This window comes from Cupressus sempervirens, chromosome 7 (assembly GCF_028749045.1).
Source record: "Cupressus sempervirens isolate cs-2001-9-10 chromosome 7, ASM2874904v1, whole genome shotgun sequence".
In the NCBI taxonomy this organism is placed as follows: domain Eukaryota; kingdom Viridiplantae; phylum Streptophyta; class Pinopsida; order Cupressales; family Cupressaceae; genus Cupressus; species Cupressus sempervirens.
This window is the reverse complement of record NC_143124.1, coordinates 545,499,627-545,523,218: the sequence shown is the minus strand read 5'-3', so window position 1 is coordinate 545,523,218 and position 23,592 is coordinate 545,499,627. Positions and strand designations below refer to the sequence as shown.

Here is a 23,592-nt window from a genome sequence, read left to right as displayed (position 1 = left end):
ACTGTTATTGTTTTGTTATGCATCTGAAATAAAGAGAGTTTTATATATCAAATTCTAAAATCTAAACATGATTTTCTTGGATTGAAAATGATTATGTCGTCACTTCTTTCATGTTTTAGGTTCAGTTCTGCATTATCATTCATAGTCTGCAGAATAAAATAATGTTTCTTTTCGCTTCCCCTATGATGTGAAGGACTGGATAGATGGTCTTGTGGCTGTTTGTTTGTTTTTCTCATTGTCCTGTTTATAAATCTTATAATTGCATTTTTCCCATAGTGATAGGTAAATGTTAGAAATCCTTCATGTCTTCTGGTAGAAGACATAACCAGATATCTAAATTCTTTGAATATCTTTCTAAGAGGGAATTGTACCTCTCAATTTAGAGGAAAGCTATCAATCTCATGATAGTATTTCCAACTGTTAGTAGCAGTTGTTCTTCTATTCAAGCATTTTGACTCATTCTTTCTATTTAATTTTTTAAGAACAAATCTGTTTACTAACAAAAGTGATGGAAGGAACACAATTTATTTCCATAAAAAGGACCAATGTATGCAACCTGTCAAAGGATACATATACGTGCACTTTGATATGATAAACATCTTCATAATTAGTCTTATAGCTATAATGTAGATAAAACATTAGGCCCAATAAAATGATAAAGGAGGATAACTAAAAAAGAAATTCAAAAGAATCAATTGTTAAAACTAATAAAGGTCATCAAAAGAAAAAGAGAATAAATATTCCATTAAAAGGGAGGAAGGGAGTTCTCTTTCTCGATAACCCGGGTGCTACAGGAAAGCATTGTTTCTCTGATTTTAATTGTAACAGATTAGGGAGAAGCTACAGGAAAATGGAGAAGAGACACTGTTATTTATCATTTTTGTCTGTTGTAGAGGGAATGGGCCTATGTACTTAGATTTGCATGAAGAAGGAAATGCAGATTCCTCTGTGTTTGATTAAGTTTTTATTAAATTACACATTCTGAATGTCTTTGTCATTATTCTCAATACAAATACCTTCATGTCAAACAGAGATGTGCATCTTGAATCTGTGAGTTGAGATCTTTGTTTATAGGAAGTTTGCTGTAAATTTTCTTTATAGTTTCACACCTATGGATGTGAATAAATGTGATTTGTGTGTCTATTTTTGCACATTCATTTAGTTCTGAACACAGCTTTTCCCATCCATTTCATATCTATGAATAGATGGTCAAATGCCTTTTGTGTCTTCTAGTTAAAGGCATAACTAGTCATTCATTCATTGCAAATCTAAAGAAGAATGTTGTACCTTCACATCAAAATTCAGAGAGTGCTTGCACATAACCAATGCAAGTGTCTCAACTGTTAGATACAGATTGTGTCTTCCATCTTTGGGCATTGGGGAGTATTTTCATAAGGGTTTCGTGAAAAGACAAATCTGTTAACTAACAATATCAAAAAAAAAAATTAATATAAAGGTTAAATAATTACCTATTTCCTACACATTTTTCATAATTTTTTTCCTAATTTACTATTTTTCCCTTAGCATCAAAGAGACAGGTTGTTGAATGGACAGACAACTTATGTTTAGTAAAACTTTAAAAAATATTTTAAAAATAAACTGTGTGTGTGTGTTGTGTGTGTAAACCATATTTATTGGAAAGATTTCTCTAAGCAATATCATTTTGCATTTGGAGTTGTCAAAAAAATTAATTTGATCTCCCTAAAAGCTAATGTTAAAGCCATATTTTAGCAGCATTTTAATGGGTGCAAAGGAGACTCAATTACAAGTGTGGTTTAGCAATAGAGAGATTATACCAAAGAGAGTTTGATCTAAGAGGCTTTTATCCAACCATTTTAGTTTACTCCTTCAAATGGGACTTTTCATATTTTCTTAATGTCAACAAAAAAGTGGGACATGGGTACTGATGTTGTAACATGGACCAGCAAGAAGCAACAGATAGATGCTCTTTCCTCAACTGAACTAGAGTATCAAGGAACAATTAGTTAGAATTATAAGGCATTGAGAGGGGAGATAAATCAGTGCAACAACGGATCTTAAAGTGTTTTTAACCAACTTCCAAATAAACCAACAAATGTTGTCAGTAGAACTATACTATAGCCGACGAGATTAGTTAGTGTCCGAAAGGTTGCGTGACAGTTGAGTCACCCCTTCGGGAGATATATGTACATCGTCCAAATGGAATTATGAAGCATCATTCTACTCGTGATTGTATATCTGCTTATATGAATAATGTACTATCTTGTTCTATGTTACATTCTAGTTTCTTAATGCAATAACTATCCGTTTACCCTGTACGGTAAACATTTGGCGCCATTGCTTGTTGAACTTGGTGCAAAAGATGTGTTATGAAGACTAATGCTGAATTTGCTCAATAAAGATTGAAATAAAATAAAATAAAATGATGATGTACGCACAGCACGGGAAGCATTAATTCTCACACAATAGGCAGAGCGAAGGCAAAAGTTTCAACAGCTCCCCGACAAGCACCTAAGTGGTGAAGGAGCACAGACCGATAGAGTTCATTCACCTAGCAAACTGAGAAGTGTCGAGGACTTGCTTGAGGAGACGCGGCAAAGATTGAATTTGGTGGAAGAGACAAGGGAGGAGTTCCTAATCTTGTATATGCCAAGGGTAGAGAATCCAGACGAAAGAGAAGGAATTTTGCACGACTCGAGGTGCCAAAGGAGCACAAGTGTGGGGTGCACTCTTTATTCCCGATACACCAAACGAACAGATACAAGCTGAGAATCGAACAACTTCATGTCTAGAAGACCTCTTCATACCACAAAATGACGCGGTTGCATAAAACATCGCAAGTACACAGAACGTGGGTACTTAGAACAATGCGGGTGTGCAAAACAACGCAAGTGTGCAGAACTGCACAGGTGCACAGAACAGCACAAGTACGCAGCAAGTACAACAAATACAGAAGAAGTTAATGGCAGAGCAAAAGGAAAAGTTACCAAAATTTAATGGCGATTGAACAATTGATCCAATTCGACATTGAAAAACAAGTGAAACGATATGGATTGTGAATGGCACAACAAACCAAGATGACTAAATCTGACAGTTTCTAGCTACCCTACAAGGTGTACCTATTTATTGGTTTTCAGACATCAACCCAAAGAAGCTAACTACATGGGCGGACATCAAGAAATAATTTACAACAAAGTTCCGACTACTCAGGGATGATAATGAGATAGTAGCGGAAATTTACAATACAAATCAGGAGAAGAATGAAACACTCTGTATATACCCTAGGAGGCTGAAAGAGCTAGTAGGAAAAATGGAAAGCCAACCAACAGACGGGTTGAAGAAAAGATGGTTCGTTGAAGGGCTACGACCAACACTGCGAAAAAAGATGAAAATTGTTACTCCAACATCATACATTGGTGCATATAACCATGTAATGGATTTAGAGAGTGAACGTAAAACCAGCAAAAAGAAGAAAGATAGATCTTCAGATTTTGAAAACTCATCCTTCAAGAGCAGTGATGAGGAATCGAGTAAAAAGGTATGGGCATTACAAAAGGATATGCTATGTATGATGAAAGAGTTTTAAAACATAAAAAAGAAATCTAGCCAAACTAGGGAAGGGGACCTATGGTGTACAGTTTGCAAAGAGGAGGGCCACACAAAGGGCTCTTGCCCTAAGAACCAATTTTGCGATATCTGCCAGATTGCGAGACATTCCACCAAGGAATGCCCGTTCAATATGAAAACAAAGGGACACCAGCAAGTGCTACTAACGCAAGAAGTGTCCACCTCGGGAGCAAGAACAAATACAAACAATGATGCAGCAACCTCAGGAGGGTATCAAAACAACTGACGCAGACGAAGTGGCAACAATAATAACGGGGGTTGTAGCCTCGTCCAGACGGCCAATGATACAATGTCATGTGTGCAACCTTTGGGGCCATTTCGCCAGAGACTGTACTACGAAGGGAATAACGCAATTGTTGTGTAGATGGTGTGGTCTTGGAGACCACAATGACTCAAAATGCCCTAAACCCAAGGTGAACCTATTGACCATAAAAAGATGTGAGGAAGAAACATTAGCAATCACTCACGCACAAGCATAGAAGGCCACGTACCCAAATCCGGAAGAGGAAAAGAAAAGGATGCAACAAATGAAAACAAAAATTGAAAAAGAGATGGACACTGAAAAATCGCAAATGAAGGACACTACTGGTACCTCAAGGAGGAACTAGGCAAAACAAAGCATCATATGGTAGGTAATGCAAGCTGAGGTTCCCATGAAATCAAACGATCTTCTTGCAATGCCTCAGTTATAGACCGCAATCTTAAACATGACACCATCCCTCAAGGCAGTGGAAGAGCCAGGGAATAACACACAAGGTAGAAGCAGAACGACCGCAATAGACCCAATGCTCCTAGCACTGAACACAGGAAGACACCCTGCAGTAGTTGAGATGGCTATTCTTGGAGCTATCCTCACAGACACCATCGAAGATGGAGGGTCAGGCATAAATGTATTGCCTGAAGAAACATGGAAGAAGTAAGGACAACCTACCCTATGGCCGCCTACATTCAAACCGCTCACCATTGATCAACACGGAATCAATCTCCTCGGAACTCTAATGGCACAACCCATAACGATTAGGACACAACCCTTCTTACTCGACTTCATGGTCATTCCATTGAAAAGGAAAGGTTACGATGCCATCCTCAGAAGAGGCTAGCTGGTGCAGACAAAGATAAAACACGACTAGAAAAAGAACACTGGAGAGAGGAGATTGTAGGTTCATAATTAATCTACACACCCAGATGGTGGGAGAAGATGTGGCATTGTCAAATTCCGAAGGTAAAGAAGGAGATGATGAAGGAAAGAAAAGAATGGAACCCAACGAAGAAGGAATCCTGAAGTTGGAAGGAGGATCTGACGATGACAACTTGGACTTGGTGAATGGCCTACTCCATTGGCAAATGAAGGACTATGAACTATTTCTGAGCTATCACATGTTAGGGGTTGAAGAAGGAAGTAAGAGCGAGGAAAAAAATGAATTTCCAACAGAATACAAAGAAGTCAAAGGAGAGACGCAAATAGATGAAACACCTACACATACATTCAATGACGAGAAGCCTATTAAATATGAAGAACCCACGGCGAAGACAGTGAACTTAGGAGACGAGGCTAATCCAAAAAAAATATTTGTGGGAGATGGTTGGAATCCAGTTTTGAAAGCAGTAGCATTTAAGATATTCATGGAGTATAAGGATGTTTTTGCGTCGACATACAAAGACCTGAAAGGGGTACCGCCAGAATTGTGTCCACCGCATCCCACTGATACAAGGAGCAATACCCATATGAAAGCGACTATACCGCATGAACAAAAACTATGTCGCACGAATCATAGACGAGATTAACCGAATGCTTCAATCAAGCATTATTTTTTGGGTACAGATGGATAAGTGGGTATCCCCAATTGTGATATCACTGAAAAGGATACTGCTCAAATAAGGATATGTGTAGACTTCCGCTATCTGAACGCAGTAACAATTAAGGATCCATTCCCAATACTGTTTACTCACAGTATTTTGGAGGAAGTTGCAGGGCATGAAATATATTCATTCATGGATGGATTTTCTAGTTACAACCAAACATCCATCGCAGAGGAAGACAAGCTCAAAACAACCTTCGTGATAGAAGATAGTGTACGCCTACAATAGGATGTCATTCGGTCTGTGCAATGCCCCCCAACATTTCAAAGAATCATCCTGCACATCTTGAACAAGATGTCAGTAGGAAACTTCAAAGTGTTCTTGGACAATTGGTCAATTTTCAATGCGGAGGACAAGCATCTGACCGCACTAGAGGAATGTAAGGAAAGATGCAGATGGGCACAACTAGCACTAAACCCTAAGAAGTTTATGGTACCTCAAGAAAAACTGTTGGGACACATCGTGTGCAAGGTAGGATTAAAGACATTCGGACAAAGTCTAAGCGATTTTGGAAATGCCACCTTCGATAGATGTGACTGAAGTAAAATCATTCCTAGGACACATAGGGTACTATCGGAAGTTTATTAAGAACTTCGCCAAAATATATTACCCTCTCAACAAGCTAACTTGTAAGGAAGAACCCTGCAAATGGGAAACAAAGCAAGATGAAGCCTTTTAGGGATTGAAAACACGACTAGCCACAACACCTATTCTGGCTTATCCAAACTGGGACAAGGAGTTCCATGTACATGTCAATGCATCAAACTACGCAATTTGAGCAACGTTGGTACAGACAGGTGATCACGGATTGGACCACCCAGTGTACTTCGCAAGTAGGCTCCTATCAAAAGCATAAAAGAATTATAGCACGACGGAGCAGGAGGCTCTCGAAATGGTGTGCATTGTACAAAAGTTCAAACACTACTTACTGGCAACCTCATTCATGTTCTATGTAGACCATCAGACCTTACTATATCTTGTAAATAAACCAATCATTCAAGGACGAATAAGTAGATGGTTACTGCTCTTGCAGGAATTCACATTTAAAATTGTGGTATGGCTTGGGAAATCCCACGTGAGCACAGATCATCTATCCAAGATCAAGACGGAAGAACCTCCGAAGGGAGTCAATGATGACTTCCTAGATGCACAACTATTTCAGATCGTCGTACTACCATCTTAGTACGTGAGTATCGGGGAGTATCTTTCAACAAGGCAATGCCCTAGAGAAATGTCACCAAACAAGAGGAGAAAACTCGTATTGAGAAGTTGAACGTTCCAATTAATCAACGGGTTGCTATATAAGATGGGACCTGACCAAATTCTACGACAATGAGTTCTGGAAAAAGAAATACTGAAAGTATTGAAAGAAGCACATGAAAGGCCTATAGGAGGACATATGGGGCCAGACACAACTGTGCATAAGATACTTCTCACAGGATTTTAGTGGCTAACTATGCACAACGACACCAAGGAGTGGGTCGTTGCATGTGATACATGCCAAAGAGTTGGGAAGCCACTAAAGAGGGATTTTATGCCTCTAAACCCCTTACATGCGCAGGGACTATTCAAACGATGGAGGCTCGACTTTGTCAAGCCACTAAAGGTAAGCAAAGCTCGGAGATGCAGATACATTGTAGTAGCAACCGAGTACCTTACAAAGTAGGTAGAAGCACAAGCCCTACCAGACAACTCTGCACTGAGCACGATGAGATTTATCTACGAACAAATCATTACGAGGTACGGAATCTCGATACAATTGACAAGCGACCGTGGGGAACATTTTGTCAACCATGTCATCCAACTACTCACCACGAAATTCAAAATCTACCATTCCCAATCAAGCCCATACTACCTGAGAGTAAATGGATAGGCAAAATCCACAAATAAAATCTTGGTTGCAATAATTTACAAGTCTTGCACAGTTGAAGGTGAAGATTGGGAGGCAAAGTTACCATCAGCATTATGGGCATACCATACCTCTTACAAAGTCACCACAGGACATACTCCATTTCAGTTAACGTATGGTCAAGAGGTCGTAGTACTAGCAGAGTTCATGGTACCGAGTTTGCGAATAGCGATCGAAAACAAATTAGGAGACATGGAAAGTCTCAAAGAGAGGTTGTATAACTTGAATGAGCTCGATGAGCGAAGATTACAAGCACAATGGGCCATCAAGGTTTCACAGAGTAGATGCAAGATTTGGCACGATAAGCATTTAAAATTGAACAGGTTCTAACTGGGTCAACTAGTATTAAAATATATTGGGCGTAATGAGATCAAATCGAACAAATCAAAGTAAAGTGGGTTGGACCCTACAAGATTCTTGAAGTGGGAGATACTGGAGAAATCAAACTATGGATGATAGACGAAAAGGAGGTGACTGACCGAGTAAATGGTTCAAAGTTAAAAATTTATCATGAGAGGAATGAAGCCTGGGAAGTTAATGAGACCCGAATGGACGATCCAGCTAGAATTTAAATATATAAATAATAATAATAAATAAATAAATATAGATAATTATAATAAATATGTGCAAAATGAGAACAAGATAGGGGAGTACGTGTAAAAGACAAATTGATTATTAAATTCATCTTAGTAAACAATAATAAGGCCTAGTTGGACACGCCAAGGCAAAAAGAAAGGGAAACCATAAAACTGGAAATTACCACAACCATACGGTCAAATTGTGGTTGAAGAACAAGAACACACTGTACGGTAGGGAACCCTAGTTGAGAAGGTAGAGTCCATACGACCCTTAAAACAAACATTTGAATATTAAAACAAACCCATTGTACGGCCAAGCAGAGACACCAAAAGAGCAAATAGAAAGACTATATGACATCATAGCTAAACAAATCTAGCACCGTATGGTAGAGAAGAGAAAGATCACACGACGACATGAAGTGAGCACCATACAAAAGCCAAAGCGAAGAAGGAAAAAATACCATACGGCACACCACACTGTACAATCACAGGAGCCCAACCAAACACCGTACAGTCGAGAAAGAGGAAAATCGTCGTACGGCCACAAAGGGAGAAGAGATTGCCACCGTACAAACCTAAAGGGAGGCCTACATTGTACAGTCGTACAGCCACATAGAAGTAAAGCACCAAACACATCGTACACTACAAATCCTGGAAAAAAAACTTTGAAGACACCATACGAAATCTGCACAACATATGACCTCGTGGCAATAAAAGGAAAGCAAGAGAGTTATTGTACGGCCACCATACAAACAAGGGAATTGAGAACACCACCATGTGGAAGACGAAGCAAGGAGAAACTAGGAGTTGTACGGTCGTACAAAGCAAAAGATCTAAAAACAAGGACTTAATGCAAACATGGAATTGAAGAACCAATACAAGAGCACAAGGAAGAACATTTCCACAACACCGTGCAGATCTTGGTTACCGCACAACTTTAGTTGAGCACTCGGATTTCTTGCATAGTACGGTTGAACAAAAGGGCAACGTCAAACTTTAGTCCACCCATTAACTAGCATTGTACGAACATACTATCTAAGTCGTAAGAAAGAGGATTTGTGCAATAAGGTGGAGTTGTTTCGAAAGAGAAGCAAAAACGCCCTAACCAATTTTTGCACACAAACAAACAAAAGAAAGACAATTATGCAGTCAGCCGGGAAGAGAGCTTGGAAGAAGTTAGATGAAGATTTAGCTACCAGCACAAAGATGAATCGAAATGTGAAGATATTGCCTTCAAGTATTCGTGTTGCAGTAGGCACAAGCACAAACAAAAAGAAGGGTAAACAGCAAGCACAACAATCGGCTCCACCAGCACACCTCACAACACTGAATATTTCTTTCGAAGGCTTGAATGGAGTCAATTGCAGGAAATGGTGGCAGGATACTCCTGTGGACCATCCAATGAAGAACAGCATCAGGAAGGCGTAGGTAGAGTGGGCGATATGAATGCCAGTGTTTTGCATTCGTGATTACGAGGGTTTTATGCGCACGATGGTAGAGACCCACGACCGGTTCTCCAGAACTAGTTTGTTTTCCTATCTCGGGCGTGACTTGGTAATCTTATTCAGGGCACCAGACTTCACGCGGGTATGCAGAACACTCGGCCAGGCATAGGGAGGGAGGAAAATTGATAACAAACCGAAGAAGTTAAATTGAGAGGTGAAGGCGCATCTGATAGAGCTTGTATGTGGTGAATTCTCACAGACAAGGAAAGAAGCTCTGATGGACACTTTGAAGGTTAGAGGACTGAAGAAGTCTAACATCCAGGAAGGATATTGGCATTGCCTAATGGACCTAGCGAAGAGTAGGCTCACGGGATCGAGCTGCGCATCAGATATCTCCTCTCCGAAGGTAGCAATGATGAATGGGATCTTGAACATGAGAGTTTACGCCTAGGCCGCATTACTGGTGGAACGAATGTATGAGTTCATGACACTTTAGCACAAGACTTTCTACATGCCCCAATACGCTATTGGATTATTCTTCGATGCGACAGCGCAGATGATTCCTCTTAACAAGCTAGAGGTCAAACCTGGCCCGCTTGCACCAGGTGAACCCCCCATCATGTAGTGGAGACACTTAGACACACCAAGCAGGCAAAAGGCCACAATCGGGCAAAATCGACCCAGACAAGAGTTAGGTGCAAGTTCGGAGCATGGGAATACGAATAATGGTCGACAGGAGACATCTTCTGACAATAGTGAGACTGACAGAGAGGAAGAGGATGACGAAGAGGTGGAAGTTATTACGGCAACACCGTTGCTATTCCCACGGCCTACACTTTTGGCAACAGCACACTTGGCCCCTATGAGTACGCACAGTGCACACATTCTAGGATTTGGACAGCTCAGACAACCAGTAGTGATGACCACTGTCACAGTAGCGGCTCAACCAATTGTAATGCCCGACAATTCCGAAGGTCGTGGCTATAGTTCAGATAGAGTCCCACCCATCACCGCCTACAGCACAGGAGGTCCCTAAGAGTTCAGAGACACAGGAGGTCAAACTACTAGTGGGATCTGATGTCGTGGCTATAGTACGAGATGATGGAGTTACTGGCATAGGAGGTCCCTAAGAGTTCGGAGACACCACAGGTCAGACTGCAGGTAGTGGGATCTGATGCAGTGGTCACAATAGATAATGCATTATTACCTACCGGTGAGGGTGCTACACCATAGGTTGAGTGAGCGAGACTTGAGCGCGTACTTGAGTAGGAGATTCAGCATTAGACCAGTAACACCGACATTTATCACTCTCTCACCTAGGAGAGAAGTATCTCAAATGATGGATCCTCTAGCCCCACCAGAGGAGAGTCATCCTACCGTTGAAGTTGAGCCACCACCCCCACCTCCGACAAGGAGTACTACGAAGAGGATGTTAGAAGCAGCAAAGGCAACGATAGCCACGGAGCACCCCATACCATCAGGCCCCTTAGTAACTATAGCAGAGGATGTCAAGACGTACTTAGCGGACGTGTTGACTCGAGGTCGCCAAGTAGTGATTTTAGCACAAAGACATGCTTTGGAGGCAATGTTGCGGGAGTTGGAGCAGGTTTTATCATTTGTGTGAGTTGGTTGTCCAGCAGCCTTCGTAGTATGTTTCAAGCATGGGGATAGCCGAACACAGAGACCCCTGAGATGTGACAGGAGTGGACTGCTAAGGAGCCTGTAGTGGAGAACAAAGTTGAGAACCTAATGTGAGAGACACTACAAGTGTATCGAGAGGCACACTATGCTCTACGAAGGAGTAAGGCGGACCAAGTAGTAGCAACAAGGGCTCGGGAGGAGACAACTACCAGATTAGCCATAGTCGAAGCCAATTTGGCTGCGCAACAGTGAGCTTGGGAGAAAGAGCGGGCAACACTCATTGCTGAGAGGGAATCAGAGAAGGCAACATTTATATTTCAGTTGGGGGACGCGAAGAGGGAGTCGGATGCAAAGGAGGTGCAGCTCTGAAACATAGTTGAGATGATGAAGAGAGCATTAGAACTTCATATGCAAGCTAAGGTGCATTTGGACACCCAAATGCAGCAGCTAGACAAGTTGCGAGCACAATTGAATGAATTATGGGCACAAAGGACATCTACTACACTAGCCCTACCAAGGACACACCCCTCTTCTTAGTTTTGTCTTGATGTACTTAGTAGTTTAGTTGTCTCTATTTTGTTGTCCAGAGATGACTTTTCTTTTGGGGGGGATGATGTTGTCGGTAAAACAATACTCTAGCCAACGGGATTAGTTAGTGTCTAAAAGGTTGCGTGACGGTTGAGTCACCCCTTCGAGACAAATATGTACATCGTCTGAATGGAATTATGGAGCATCATTGTACTCGTGATTGTATATCTTTTTATATGAATAAAGTACTATCTTGTTTTGTGTTACATTCTAGTTTCTTAATGCAATAACTATTTGTTTACCCTGTACGGTAAACAACATGCAAGTGATATTATAATATAAAAGCAAAGAAAATGAAACATCCACAACATGCAACACAAGAACACCAATATTATTCTCATGGAAACCCTTGGTTAAAGGGAAAAACTATGGTGGGAATTAGCATCCCAATGCCTCACCACTATAGGAATAAGATTTGCCCTCTTAAAGCATTACATCACCCTATTAGGGGCATACCCGATTAAGAGTATCTACAGCCTTATTAGAAGCTATTACGAAAGCCCCAAAAGAAGCTACTCATCTAAGGGATTTAGAAACTCCCGAGAATCACTTTGTTAGAGGATTTAATCTTCAACATGTTAAGATGTTACTTACCTTGTTAGGAGTAACCCTACTAAGGAATTTAGCCTACAAACCTGTTAGGATTTGCCTTCAATACATACTCAAATGAAGATCTGAATATAGCACTCACTACTTCACAGATTCGTTGTTGTTCTACTCAATGCACCGCTCTGAAATTCTTCTACAACATTCTAACATCTCTACCCTGGCTTATTAAATCACATTCATGCATCGTAACCCAGACATTTACAATTTACCCGTATTATAAACTTCTTCCCAAAACGTATTACTAAGTCTGCCTCCAAAACAATTAAGTTAAATGAGCGAGCATGCCAACTCACCATTTAAAATTCCTTGATGTCGGTCCCCCAAGAAATTCAACAAGAAAACTCACTTTTACTCCACCAGTGATTCCACATGAGCCGCACAACCTGAAATTGCCAAAATCTTCATTGTTGATCACATGTTCAACAAATGACTATCATGTCACCAATACACTAAACACTAAGTAACTTGACTTGTTTGATCCAATTCGCTACTTGTATGGCTGACCTATCACTTTCATTATGCTTCGTTGCTAGCAATGACAACACCACTTTAATACTTCATGCTTTGATCTAATCATCTTCATCATTAGGCCAAAAATCTCCCCCTTTTGCATTGATGGCAACACTTAGTGAGAAATTTGACTAAGTGTGTCAATACTTGCCAAAATGTGTATCCAATTATCAACAAAGGTTCACTCCACCTGAATTGTACATGACTCCCCCTTGGATAACTCACACATGACTCCCCCTTATGATAATTTTCCAGTAACCAATGTCTCCCCTTTGACAACAATGACAAAAGTTTGCAAAAAGATACAAAAAACAAAAATATGTTACAAGTATATGCCAACTTATATTCTAGTAAATACATCGGCAAAATTGGTCTTTAACACTTGAAGATCATTCTCCCATGTCTTATGTGGATTATCCATGATTGTTATGTGTCCACATAAAAAATACACTAGCTCTTCTAATGCATCTATGGTGCTCATATCTGATAAGGCTAAAACAACTTCAACCTCTTTTATCCCTTTTTGCAGTAAGTTCTTGGGAATCATATGGCTTTGTAGCTCTATTAATGTAGTTACCCTTTTCTCCTATTCATTATTGTAAGTTTTGAGCTTATAATTAACAATGTTTACTAAGGCTCCCAAACTTGTTACAAAATGGTTTGCCAGATCAAAAATGGCTATTAACTTCTTTAGCTCTTGTTGAACTTAAACTCTTTTCTACTCAATATCTTGCATGAACTTTAAAAAATCACAAATGTGGCAAGTAGCTTACCACCTTCCTTCAATGCTTTCTTCACCTGGTTCACCCTTACAATTCATGAACCTTTTTCGAATGCAATTGACTCTACCAATTTCCCTAATATTTTCTTGTCAATGTCCTTTTGTACTTTGTGCACATCTTCAAGACTTTGCAATTGTTCTCCAGCAGCTCACTAACTTGTCCAGTTGCTCAATAGGTGTTGCATTTGAATCACAACCAACTTCATGCACCAAGTCAAACAATATGTATCTTGTCAATTGATTTACTTGTACCTCTTTCTTCTGAGCTTTCATCATTTCCCTTCTAGCTTTAGATTACATTGTCGTAACAATTTTATGAGTTCATTAAGACTCAAAACACTCAAATCAATTGTCTGGAATATCAAGTTCATATCCTACATCATAACTTGGCTTCGTAGAAGATAGTAACTGTGAAAATATTACCTATCTTTTCCCTTTATCAGTAATATGTTCCTTATGTTCTTGCTTTCCTCTCTCTCCTTCCACCTACGCAACCTTAGTATGTGCTTGATCTTGTTTGTTCTCATCACCTTTGATTATATCAACTAACATTTCTTGTTTTTGTTCTCCAGTAGGTGCATCCATTGTGGTGCCATTAGTAATAACATCTTTCATAACTTAATCTATCCTTGTTTTCTTTGAAGCATTCACTTGATTCTTTGGAACATCTCGGATGGGAATATCATCTATGGTGACTTCAACACCATCTATCTTCCATCCTTCATTGGTATGAGTTATCTAGGGCTTGTTGTTACATCCCAATTTTGACCCAATTTAAAATGTTCATATAGTCGTTGCGGTTTCACGTGAAGTAAGTTGACAGTTAAAATTAGTTATGATCATGTGAAATGGTAAGATGGTTAAATCGTTTTAATTTCATATGAAGATGACATGTTAATTAATCATTATGATGCTATTATATTGTTATCTCGAAATCATAGAAAATTGGTTTCATCATGGGAAGTGGGATGGTGGTTTGCCATTATGATGGTTTATGAATAATAATTTTTTATGGTAAATTGTTATTATATTGAGGAATATAATATAATCGTGGAGAATTCCCTTGTAGGAGCATGTCGAAGGAGGGAAGAATTGCTAGAAAAGAATTGGGCATGGGGGGCACCACCATCACTGAGCAAATAGGTACAAGCCCTGAACCACCATGGCTAAAGGTAAACGACTAGGCAAGCAAGAGTGTACGTTGGACGACCATGAGCTAACTTGTTAAATTACATATCATTTAATAGTAAAAAAATCACTAAGCATGAATTGATATTTGAGCAAACTTGTACCTTTGTAATTGTATAGTTGGACCCTCCCAGTGCATAAGCATGTCTTATCATATTGGACAACATGATACCTATATATCTATACATGTATATGTGTACATATGTAAACCAATTTTATATATATAAGGACGTATACGCATACTCGATGTTTGGCGTATATGTAAGAAATATATGGTTGGGGTTTTACACATGTACACGTATATACATACATACATATATAGGTATCTATAGATACCATGATGTTATATACTAAGACTATATTATTATTTCTTTCACCTTTGACTAGGGTCTTGATTATTATTTTTGCCTTGAGTGGCCCTCTATATTTATCTCTTCTCCATCGGGCTTTATTAATTTTGGAGGCCGCCTTTTAAACATGATAGCCACGTGAATCGATGGCTTTGTTATAACTCCTTGCCACCTCAACTTTTCTTGTGTAACCGAACATGCATAGCGGTGAGCCTTTATCTATGCTCATGATGGGATTCTTATTCATTCTCCCATCTCTAGCTTATTGCTTCTTCGATACTCCTGCTTGCGGTGAAGTTTCATTTTTACAAAGCTACTATTTCAATACAAAACTAGAATGTATTTCTCTACTGCATCGAGTGTGTATGATTTATTGCTCATACTACCAGCATCCATTTCCCAGTCAAAGTTATTCTTTTATTGATGCATAGGATAACAGGCTCCCATTTCCAACATTGACTGACCACGAGAATTGAGCTTGAATCGAGCTGGATACTCTCAAGTCATGATTATATTTAATCTTTTTGTGATATTCTAAATTCAAGCAATAGATTAAACAGTTCAGTCTGCTATAGGAAAGAAACAATATCAATACTAAGTCCAAGAAATGGAATGATTTACAGTCCCATGGATTTCCTCCTTTACTTTTGTTATTTGTGTAATATCTACAAGTTAAGTATTCTTTTGATCTCTATTTTAAAAGAGCCGACTTGTACAGGGGTATCGTCAATACACCTCTGAGATAAGTACAACATCCATGGGTTATTGCATCAAATTAGAAAGAGCCATAATTCTCATCTATAATGCATTGACTATGAATGAAGAATGTTTTCAGTACTCTTATGAAAGACAAGTAATATGAATCTTTTATTGAAACCATTGACCTAGGTTGGGCAGTATGCGTGGCTATATATATATATATATAATGTTAAGGCAAATTACCCAGGCATTCATCTAGGAAGACCAATATGGTCGAGATGAGGGTGTGTGTTGATACTCATTAAACCTTAAGTACATCCCTGCATGATAAGAGAAATAAAAAAATCAGTTATCAATAAGCAAGTAAATTAAAAGAGAGTAAACTGAGTCAGCTCATGGTAGTCCAATGTTTAGTTCTGGATGTCTAGTCAAGTAGTCGAATTAAGTACCAAAATGCTCACTGACGGATCATGATCTTCCCTGTCTATTTCCAGGTAGGGAGGATCTTTCTCGTTCAAGAAAGTTTGGTGATAAGTTTAAGGTTCACGGTTGGGAGGTTAAGCCCCTAACAATGTTTCCCCTCTCCACAAGATGTCAAAACATGCATCAGTCAAAGATAAATTAAGCATTCAAACATTTATTGGTAACAGGTATTTTACTTTTATGATGTTTTTTCAAGTAGAAGATAAGATGGATTGACGTATATCATCGATTAAGTTATTTTCTTTAATGAAAGCAACTCTTCTCATCAATGTAATTGGTAACCAGTTAGATCGATTGATCTTCCAACTGAACATGGAATATATCTATATGCAAGAGATAGGTTTATCTGATGGATTGATATTTCAGTCTTCCATTTATTTGAATAATGAATATGAGCGTATTTTTCTAACCGAATGTTATTGCCATAGTTAGCAATGGAAGGAGAAGAAATGATACAATGATATTTGATGCCCTAATTGATACAGTGCTATTTGATGCCCTAAATGATAAAGTGGTATTTGATGGTAATTGTCATTTTGATAAGGTGGTTTAGTTATTTGTTCCTAAGTAGTATTTATCGACTAATCTAGGTTTTGCAAAAGCATCCTTAGACGGATTTTGGTTTTGAATTCTACGCTATGTAGATTTTAAATTCCTTGTTAAATTCTTGATGGTGTCCTCAATTGTTAGTTATGAATTTTCCGTGTAACTGATTGTAACCATTAATCTCATTCACGTGAACATAACTGATATAACTGTCTTCCTACGAATATGAAGTAATAACTATATTTCTTTGATATGCTAGTTTGTTAGTTAAGACCTGGGAAAAGTGGTTGTTACACTCATCTTGTTCATACTCTTCTTTTTCTTGTTCTTCTAGATCCAAAAACTTCAAGATAAACTGTGTTTCATCTTGGCATCTTCAAGACATTATAATGTGCATCAGAAACACTTTTCTCTGTATCTCTATAATGTTTCTGATGCACATTAACACTTTTCTCTGTATCTCTATAATGTTTCTGTATCTCTGTAATTTGTGCACATCTTCAAGACTTTGTAATCTTATCAGTCTTTTCTTTGTCTTGAATGTCGTCTAGGTTTGCTAAGAATATCTTTGATTTCTTCCTTTGACATCTTCGTTTGTAATTGAATTAGGAAATATTCAATTAACCTTTGCAGCAAGCCACCTAGCTTCAATCTTCTAATATAAAGATGTGGGGATATGTCCTTGCAACTCAATGAGGACTTTGCTCAGTTTATTCATACTAAATACAACTGCATATTTAATCTATTTCTGCTCCTCTTCATTTAATTTGTTATAATGTGTCTTAACATCAACCTATATGCCCCACTTTCCAACTGTATTCACTATTTTATCTCCAGAAATAAATTTATTAATATCAGGTTGAACAAATTTCTTGGTAGGGGAACCAACCACCTTAGATTTCTTACCACTAGCCTTCAACTATTTTTGGCCATCATTGGATCCAATTCCTTACGTCTCCTCACTCCTTTCAAGCATCCTTGTACCTTCTTGCTTGTTCCTTCTAGCTCTTTCTGACTACTTTCTTTGTTTTGATTATCTCCTTGACCTTTATAGACTCAAGCTTAGCAGCCTTAGCAGATTTACCTTCCTTCTTCCTGTTTCAGTTTCACAGTGGTGGAACTTCTAGTTTTCCTACCGGTGCAGGCTCTATCGGTTGTAGCAGAATCAACTTCTACTTCTTCCTCTCCTGTCACTGTTGTAGATGTGCCTACTTGCTCAGCTTCATACTCAGCTCTTGCCTTGTCAATCATATCCTTGGTGAAACCTTTCTTCAATGCAAATTCCTCTACTTCCTTTCTTATCTTCTTCACTACCACTGGTTTGGTCAATTTACTACAAACCTCCATATCATTCTCATCAAAAGTTCCAAACCTAGTAACATTTGGATACACCCGTTTTGACAATAAATCTTCTGCATAGATCATTAGCATGTCAGCCTCCACCTCATAACCCATACGGCATGACCCATGAGGTCCTTGATTCAACTACTTCCATGAGTCAAGTATCGGTATCTACCACAGAACAGATAGTATCCTAGTATTTTTTTCACTGTGGCAGATAGAATTCTTTAGCTTAGATGCATTTTCTTTTGAAAATCTTTGAAGTAACCACATACTCCACTTGTGAACTCATTGCCAAGGATTCAAATACTATTCCTAATTTAATAATTGCCAGTGCATCCATAGACCAAGTAATGTTTCCAATAACAGGAAAGAAATAGAAGAGATAGAAGAATAGTCCCATAGGTAACTGACTAAACTTGAATGGTTGTCTCTTGTCTTTCGTTGTCTTCTCAATGTTGAGAAACAATTGCTCTCCCATTGCTTTGCATAAGTCATAATCAGCATTCTCCATAATCCTCTGGTATGTTATGTGAATAGCAGAACTTGGAATACTATTCATCCTATTGGAATGATGTCCTATCAACATTGCAGCAAACTTCACCTCCAGATCAATTATACCATTGACTATCATTGCTCATTTGTCCCATTTGGATCAACTGTGTCATCAACTATTATCTGAAAACATATTGGGGAAAAATATCTAGTTGGATATTACTTTCGTTCAATAGATATCATAAGAGGCAAAAAAGCCAAAGGCACGCAAAAACTATTGGAGTATGAAGGCAAACAAGAGCAGGGACCATGAAACACAAAACAACTAAAAGAGTAATATACTGCATCTGAAACTGCCTTAAACAATCCATGAGCAAGAACAGGAAAGGACTGAATGAAGGTCTGTGACGCAGCTACTTATTTTGCCACTCCCTCTTAGCCAGATAGAGATCTTCAATTTGCCTTATTATGACAAATGCACATAGCTACAACCAAAGAAAATGTCAACATAGAATCTTATCAAAGATTTTCTCAATTAAACATTGCTATCTCATCATAACAATATTCACCATAGCTACTCCTATAGGGTGAATCAAAAAAGCATTAAATTATTCAACATAGCTACCCCTAGAGGGTGAATAATAAAAGCATAACAATAAAGTCGGTGAGTCACACACATGAATTCCACCATGCTTACTCGCAAAGAGTGGATCCACCATACCTACTCACAAAGGGTGGAACAAGGGATCTCACCTCGAAATTCTCTCACAAAGAAGAACTCACTATAAAAAATGGATTATTGGAGCTGAAACTCTCTTAGCAAGAGCATCATTCTCCACAATACCAAACTTATCCCGAAAGTAACAAAACTTCACTCTCAGAAGTGGCTTGGTGAGAATGTTTGCAATTTACTCCTTTGTAGAAATACACTTAAGCTCAATGGATTTTCTTTGAACCATATCCTTCAAATAATGTTATTTAATTTCCACATGTTTTGTCCTGTCATGAAAAACTGGATTAACTGAAAAAGTCTCACACAACTTTGATTACCACACAAGATCATGGTAGGATCAGAAAGTTGTGCAAATAAATTAGCAAGTAATTTTCAAAGCCAGATTTCAAATACATTAAGTGGCTTCCACTGTGGCAGATTTCAAAATTCCAAAATAATGTGGTGTTACTCTCAGTGAGGAGCTAATGCCTAAACCTGGCAATCCTACAGAATCTTTTTGATTGTTCAGTCAAAAAAAACTACAATTTTTAGCTCTGAAATTGTATCATACTATTATATCTGGGGAAGACTTCATGGATGAGAAGGAAGTTTCATCCAACAAAATCAAAATCTATTTTAGGAATCACCCGGACGCACATCAACTTCCTCAAATTGATTTAGTTTTTCCTAAGCTCAGTAACAAATGTGATATACCATTTTTCACAAAAACAGTTTGATATTTACAGCATGGCCCAACACTGAACTCCCAAGCACTGCTAAATGATTTCAATGTCTAGTTCCATGATTTTTTCCCTGCTTAATTTAAGTAGTCAACAAACTGTCAACTTTTTTAATCACCGAAATTTGTAGGTAAAGGTTGAAAAGATATATTAAAATGGAATGAACACAGAATTTGCAGCCATGTGGCAAATTCGTGGATAAGCTGTGGCTGGCTAAGCTCAGTCCTCCGCCTTGCTCAACATCTACAGATGAAGATAGCAATTAAAAGTCACAGCGAGTCCACCATTTTAGACAAATGTAAATTATTAAGTATATAAATCGGCTCACCTTAACCTCAAAATGTAAGCAGTAAAAACAGCTACATGGGTTCGTGCTATTAGAAGCTCCCTCAGCGAAAGGTAAAAGAAACTGAAAAAAACTGAAAAAACAAAACTAGGAAGCAAGAAGAAACTCTGACCTTTTGGCGAGAAATTAATATAAGTGTCGACCTTGAGAGTGGCGGCAGAGGCACCGGCAGAGACGCCAGCGGCAGCAGCAGGAGGCTGTGGGGACTTGTAACTTGCGACCTTGGTTCTCTCTCTCAGCAAATCCTCCAAGTCCTTATAGCACGACATCTTTGCAGATCCGCCACCGCCCCTGTTGTCCTGATGCTTGGCCTTCTTATACTCCTTAAGCAAATTCCTCCACTTGTCAGTGCACATCGTAGGCGACCTATCAAACCCTCGATCCCTCATCTTGAGCGAAATTTGCTCCCACAGATGCTTATTTGACTTAGAGGTATTGAATAAACTGTCCATCTCGCGCCGCAACGCAATCAAAGCGCGTATTTCCTCCTGAATCCATGTCTCGGCCCTCTTTTTCGGCGCCTTCACTTCATGGTCCTCCCCGCTGCTCTCCGGCAGTATCATTTGTCCCTGCCCCTGCCCCTGCATATTCTGCACCTGGAGGCCATTGGCCACCACCTCCATTAGTATTCCTTCTTCTTCTTCTAATTCTAACCCTATCTGTCCCTGCCCCTGCCCCTGCCCCTGCTTACTGTTATTGTTCGACAAATACATAGAATAGTTTTTTTAGTGGCTATTTTAGTTTTCCTGAGGGTGCAGAGCCCATACTCAACCAAAACGAAGACCAAAAACCTCGTTTTAAAAGGTTTTAAGAATCCAATTTGCCTGCCATGCTACCCATGCAGTACAAATTTTGCCAACTGTAACATATGAATTCTTCCGTCCTCGCCGGCACCGCAGGAATGTGACATTTGCATCAGAATCATTATAGAGATACAGAGAGAAGTGTTTGATTGATTTGATTTGCTATCTCTGTCTCACACATCTCGGAAGACTGAGCAGAAATATTTTGCGTAGCTGCGTCTGCTCGGTTCAGCTAGGCCAGCGTTTTCCAAATCCATATTTTGACGGTCGCTGACGGCTTCAGTTTCCCTTTCAACCCGAGATTCATAATTTTTGTCGTTGATCTTACATGAATTGACGTAGATTTTGGCAAAGACGTGAAACTAGCATATCTATTTAAGAAAACAAAAAATAAAATAGGAGTCTTCATTACTCGAAAAACTATATGGTATATGGAGAAAAAGTCTAAAAGACATGTCTCTCGGATGGGCACTCTCTATTCAACATATTTGCATCTTGGTAAAATAAAAAAATATATTACTAATAACAAACAAGTATGTTAGCAATTATATTATTTAATTGTAAATGTTTACAAATTACTAATACATATTATTACAATTAGCTAACATAATTGCTAACATACTATTATTTGTTAGCAATATTATTTTTACCAAGATGCAAATATGTTGTTGCATAGATAGCACTCATGAGATGTGGGTCTTGTTGTGACCTATTCACACATCGTGCTATTGTAAATGAAGACCCCTTTTATTTTTTGCTTCCTTACATATTTTGGATTGCGTTACCTCAGTAGCTTTAGTTCAATAACCGGAGTTCTTCTTGTCTTTATAAGACAAGGCATTTGTAATTAGGTCTAGGTTGAAGAATGTTTTTTTTCCTTTAAAAGTTTCAGTTTTAAATTGAAAATCTATTGAAATGGTTGAATGTTGAGTGAAAAGAAGAACAGGTGAACTAAAGAGTGACTAAGTTTGTGGAGACTTATTCATCTTGCTAAGTGTGCGTGAGGGAATTCTTAAGCTACAAATGCATGGAATCAACCTAAAGATGAAAATTCTTCACCTTAGCTAATGTGCACTCATAATTTGAAAATGTATATTGTTCTTACACAGGATTTAGATCGCATATAAGAATATAACTCCTCAAGGACCAAGGGAGAAGGTTTACACTATCAAAAGGGGACTCGTGGTGCTTTGGGTCTTCATTCACCATAATTGCAAGAGCAAGATTAAAATGAAATACGTCCCAAGGTTTAAAAATGTGATGGTGAATCATAAGTGCGAAAAAACCTTGCGCACATCCATTTTGATTTCAAGATTCAAAATCTTTTACATTGTTTGATTGTACTCGTGATGCAAAGATGGATGTTGAATACAATGCAAATTATTTTACCTAACTTATGTCACACGAGAATATCATATGGAATAAGGCACTAAGTCTCATGTGGGTGATATGAGAGCCCTTGGTCAATTTGTGCATGCACATTGTAAATATTATCTACCACAACTTTCATCCAAAGTATTATGAAGGCATTTTAGGTAGTGCAAAAGTGGTAGAACAAGTAGAATTGAAAAAAATTAAAAATCTAGTTTTTTGTTTATCATTTATAAAATTGCATTTTTTAAGGCTTTTAGAGAAGAAGTAGGGGTCAAAAGTGTCATTTGTACCTATGAAAGTGTGCCTATACATGGTGCCAAGATATTGAAATTATGTGAATCCTAAAGACCTCTTCAACAGTGTATGTGAATTATGAGAAATGAGTAGAAAGTTATGAGCCTTTGAAGTTTGGGTAACAAAATGCCAAGAATCGTGTGGTTTCTTCCAAGTCTACTAAGCCCTTTTCCTTCAAATTTCTTTTACTTTTTGAATGCACTTGTTGTTGAGAGCATTGAACATTAACACGGTAGATTTTTTAGGTAGGAGGGAAGAAAAACTCAAGAAATTTCTCTAGAGAACCATGTGTTAGCACTACAAAGTTTCAAATGCCTCCACGTGAGGCTTCCCTGTTAGAAAGTAAATTCCACCAAGATAATTGGGGGAGGCTGAATCAATAAAGCAATTAAACAACTCTCAATGTCTTTATTAATTCTAAAACATGTAAATAGTAGATGCAACAACCATAGAAAGATAACCATACACAATAACACCAGATTTGTTGGCTAGAGAAATCTTTGATCAGAGGGAAAACCTTGGTGGGAATGATCCCCACAAGATAATGTACTAATATAAATGTTCCTTGTGAAATGATGGACCCTATTAGGAGTCAATGAAATACAATCGGTACATATGAGTCCCTGGTAAGAGACTTTGAATCCCTGTTAGGAGCTGAAAGGAAGACAGATGGACCCACTGTCCAAACACCTTT

General features: G+C 38.5%; 1 protein-coding gene across 1 annotated transcript in view; it reads right to left on the bottom strand.

Annotated features, from left to right (window-relative positions):
• The window catches only part of LOC149547928 (trihelix transcription factor GT-1-like), a 37,384-nt gene extending 15,807 nt beyond the window's left edge, over positions 1-21,577 (bottom strand). Inside the window, exon 1 of the mRNA XM_089791970.1 lies at positions 20,540-21,577. Coding sequence (XP_089648096.1) covers positions 20,540-21,140 — 601 coding nt within the window. The 5' untranslated portion in view covers positions 21,141-21,577. The remainder of the gene's footprint in view (positions 1-20,539) is intronic.
• Between the last annotated feature and the right edge of the window lie 2,015 nt (positions 21,578-23,592).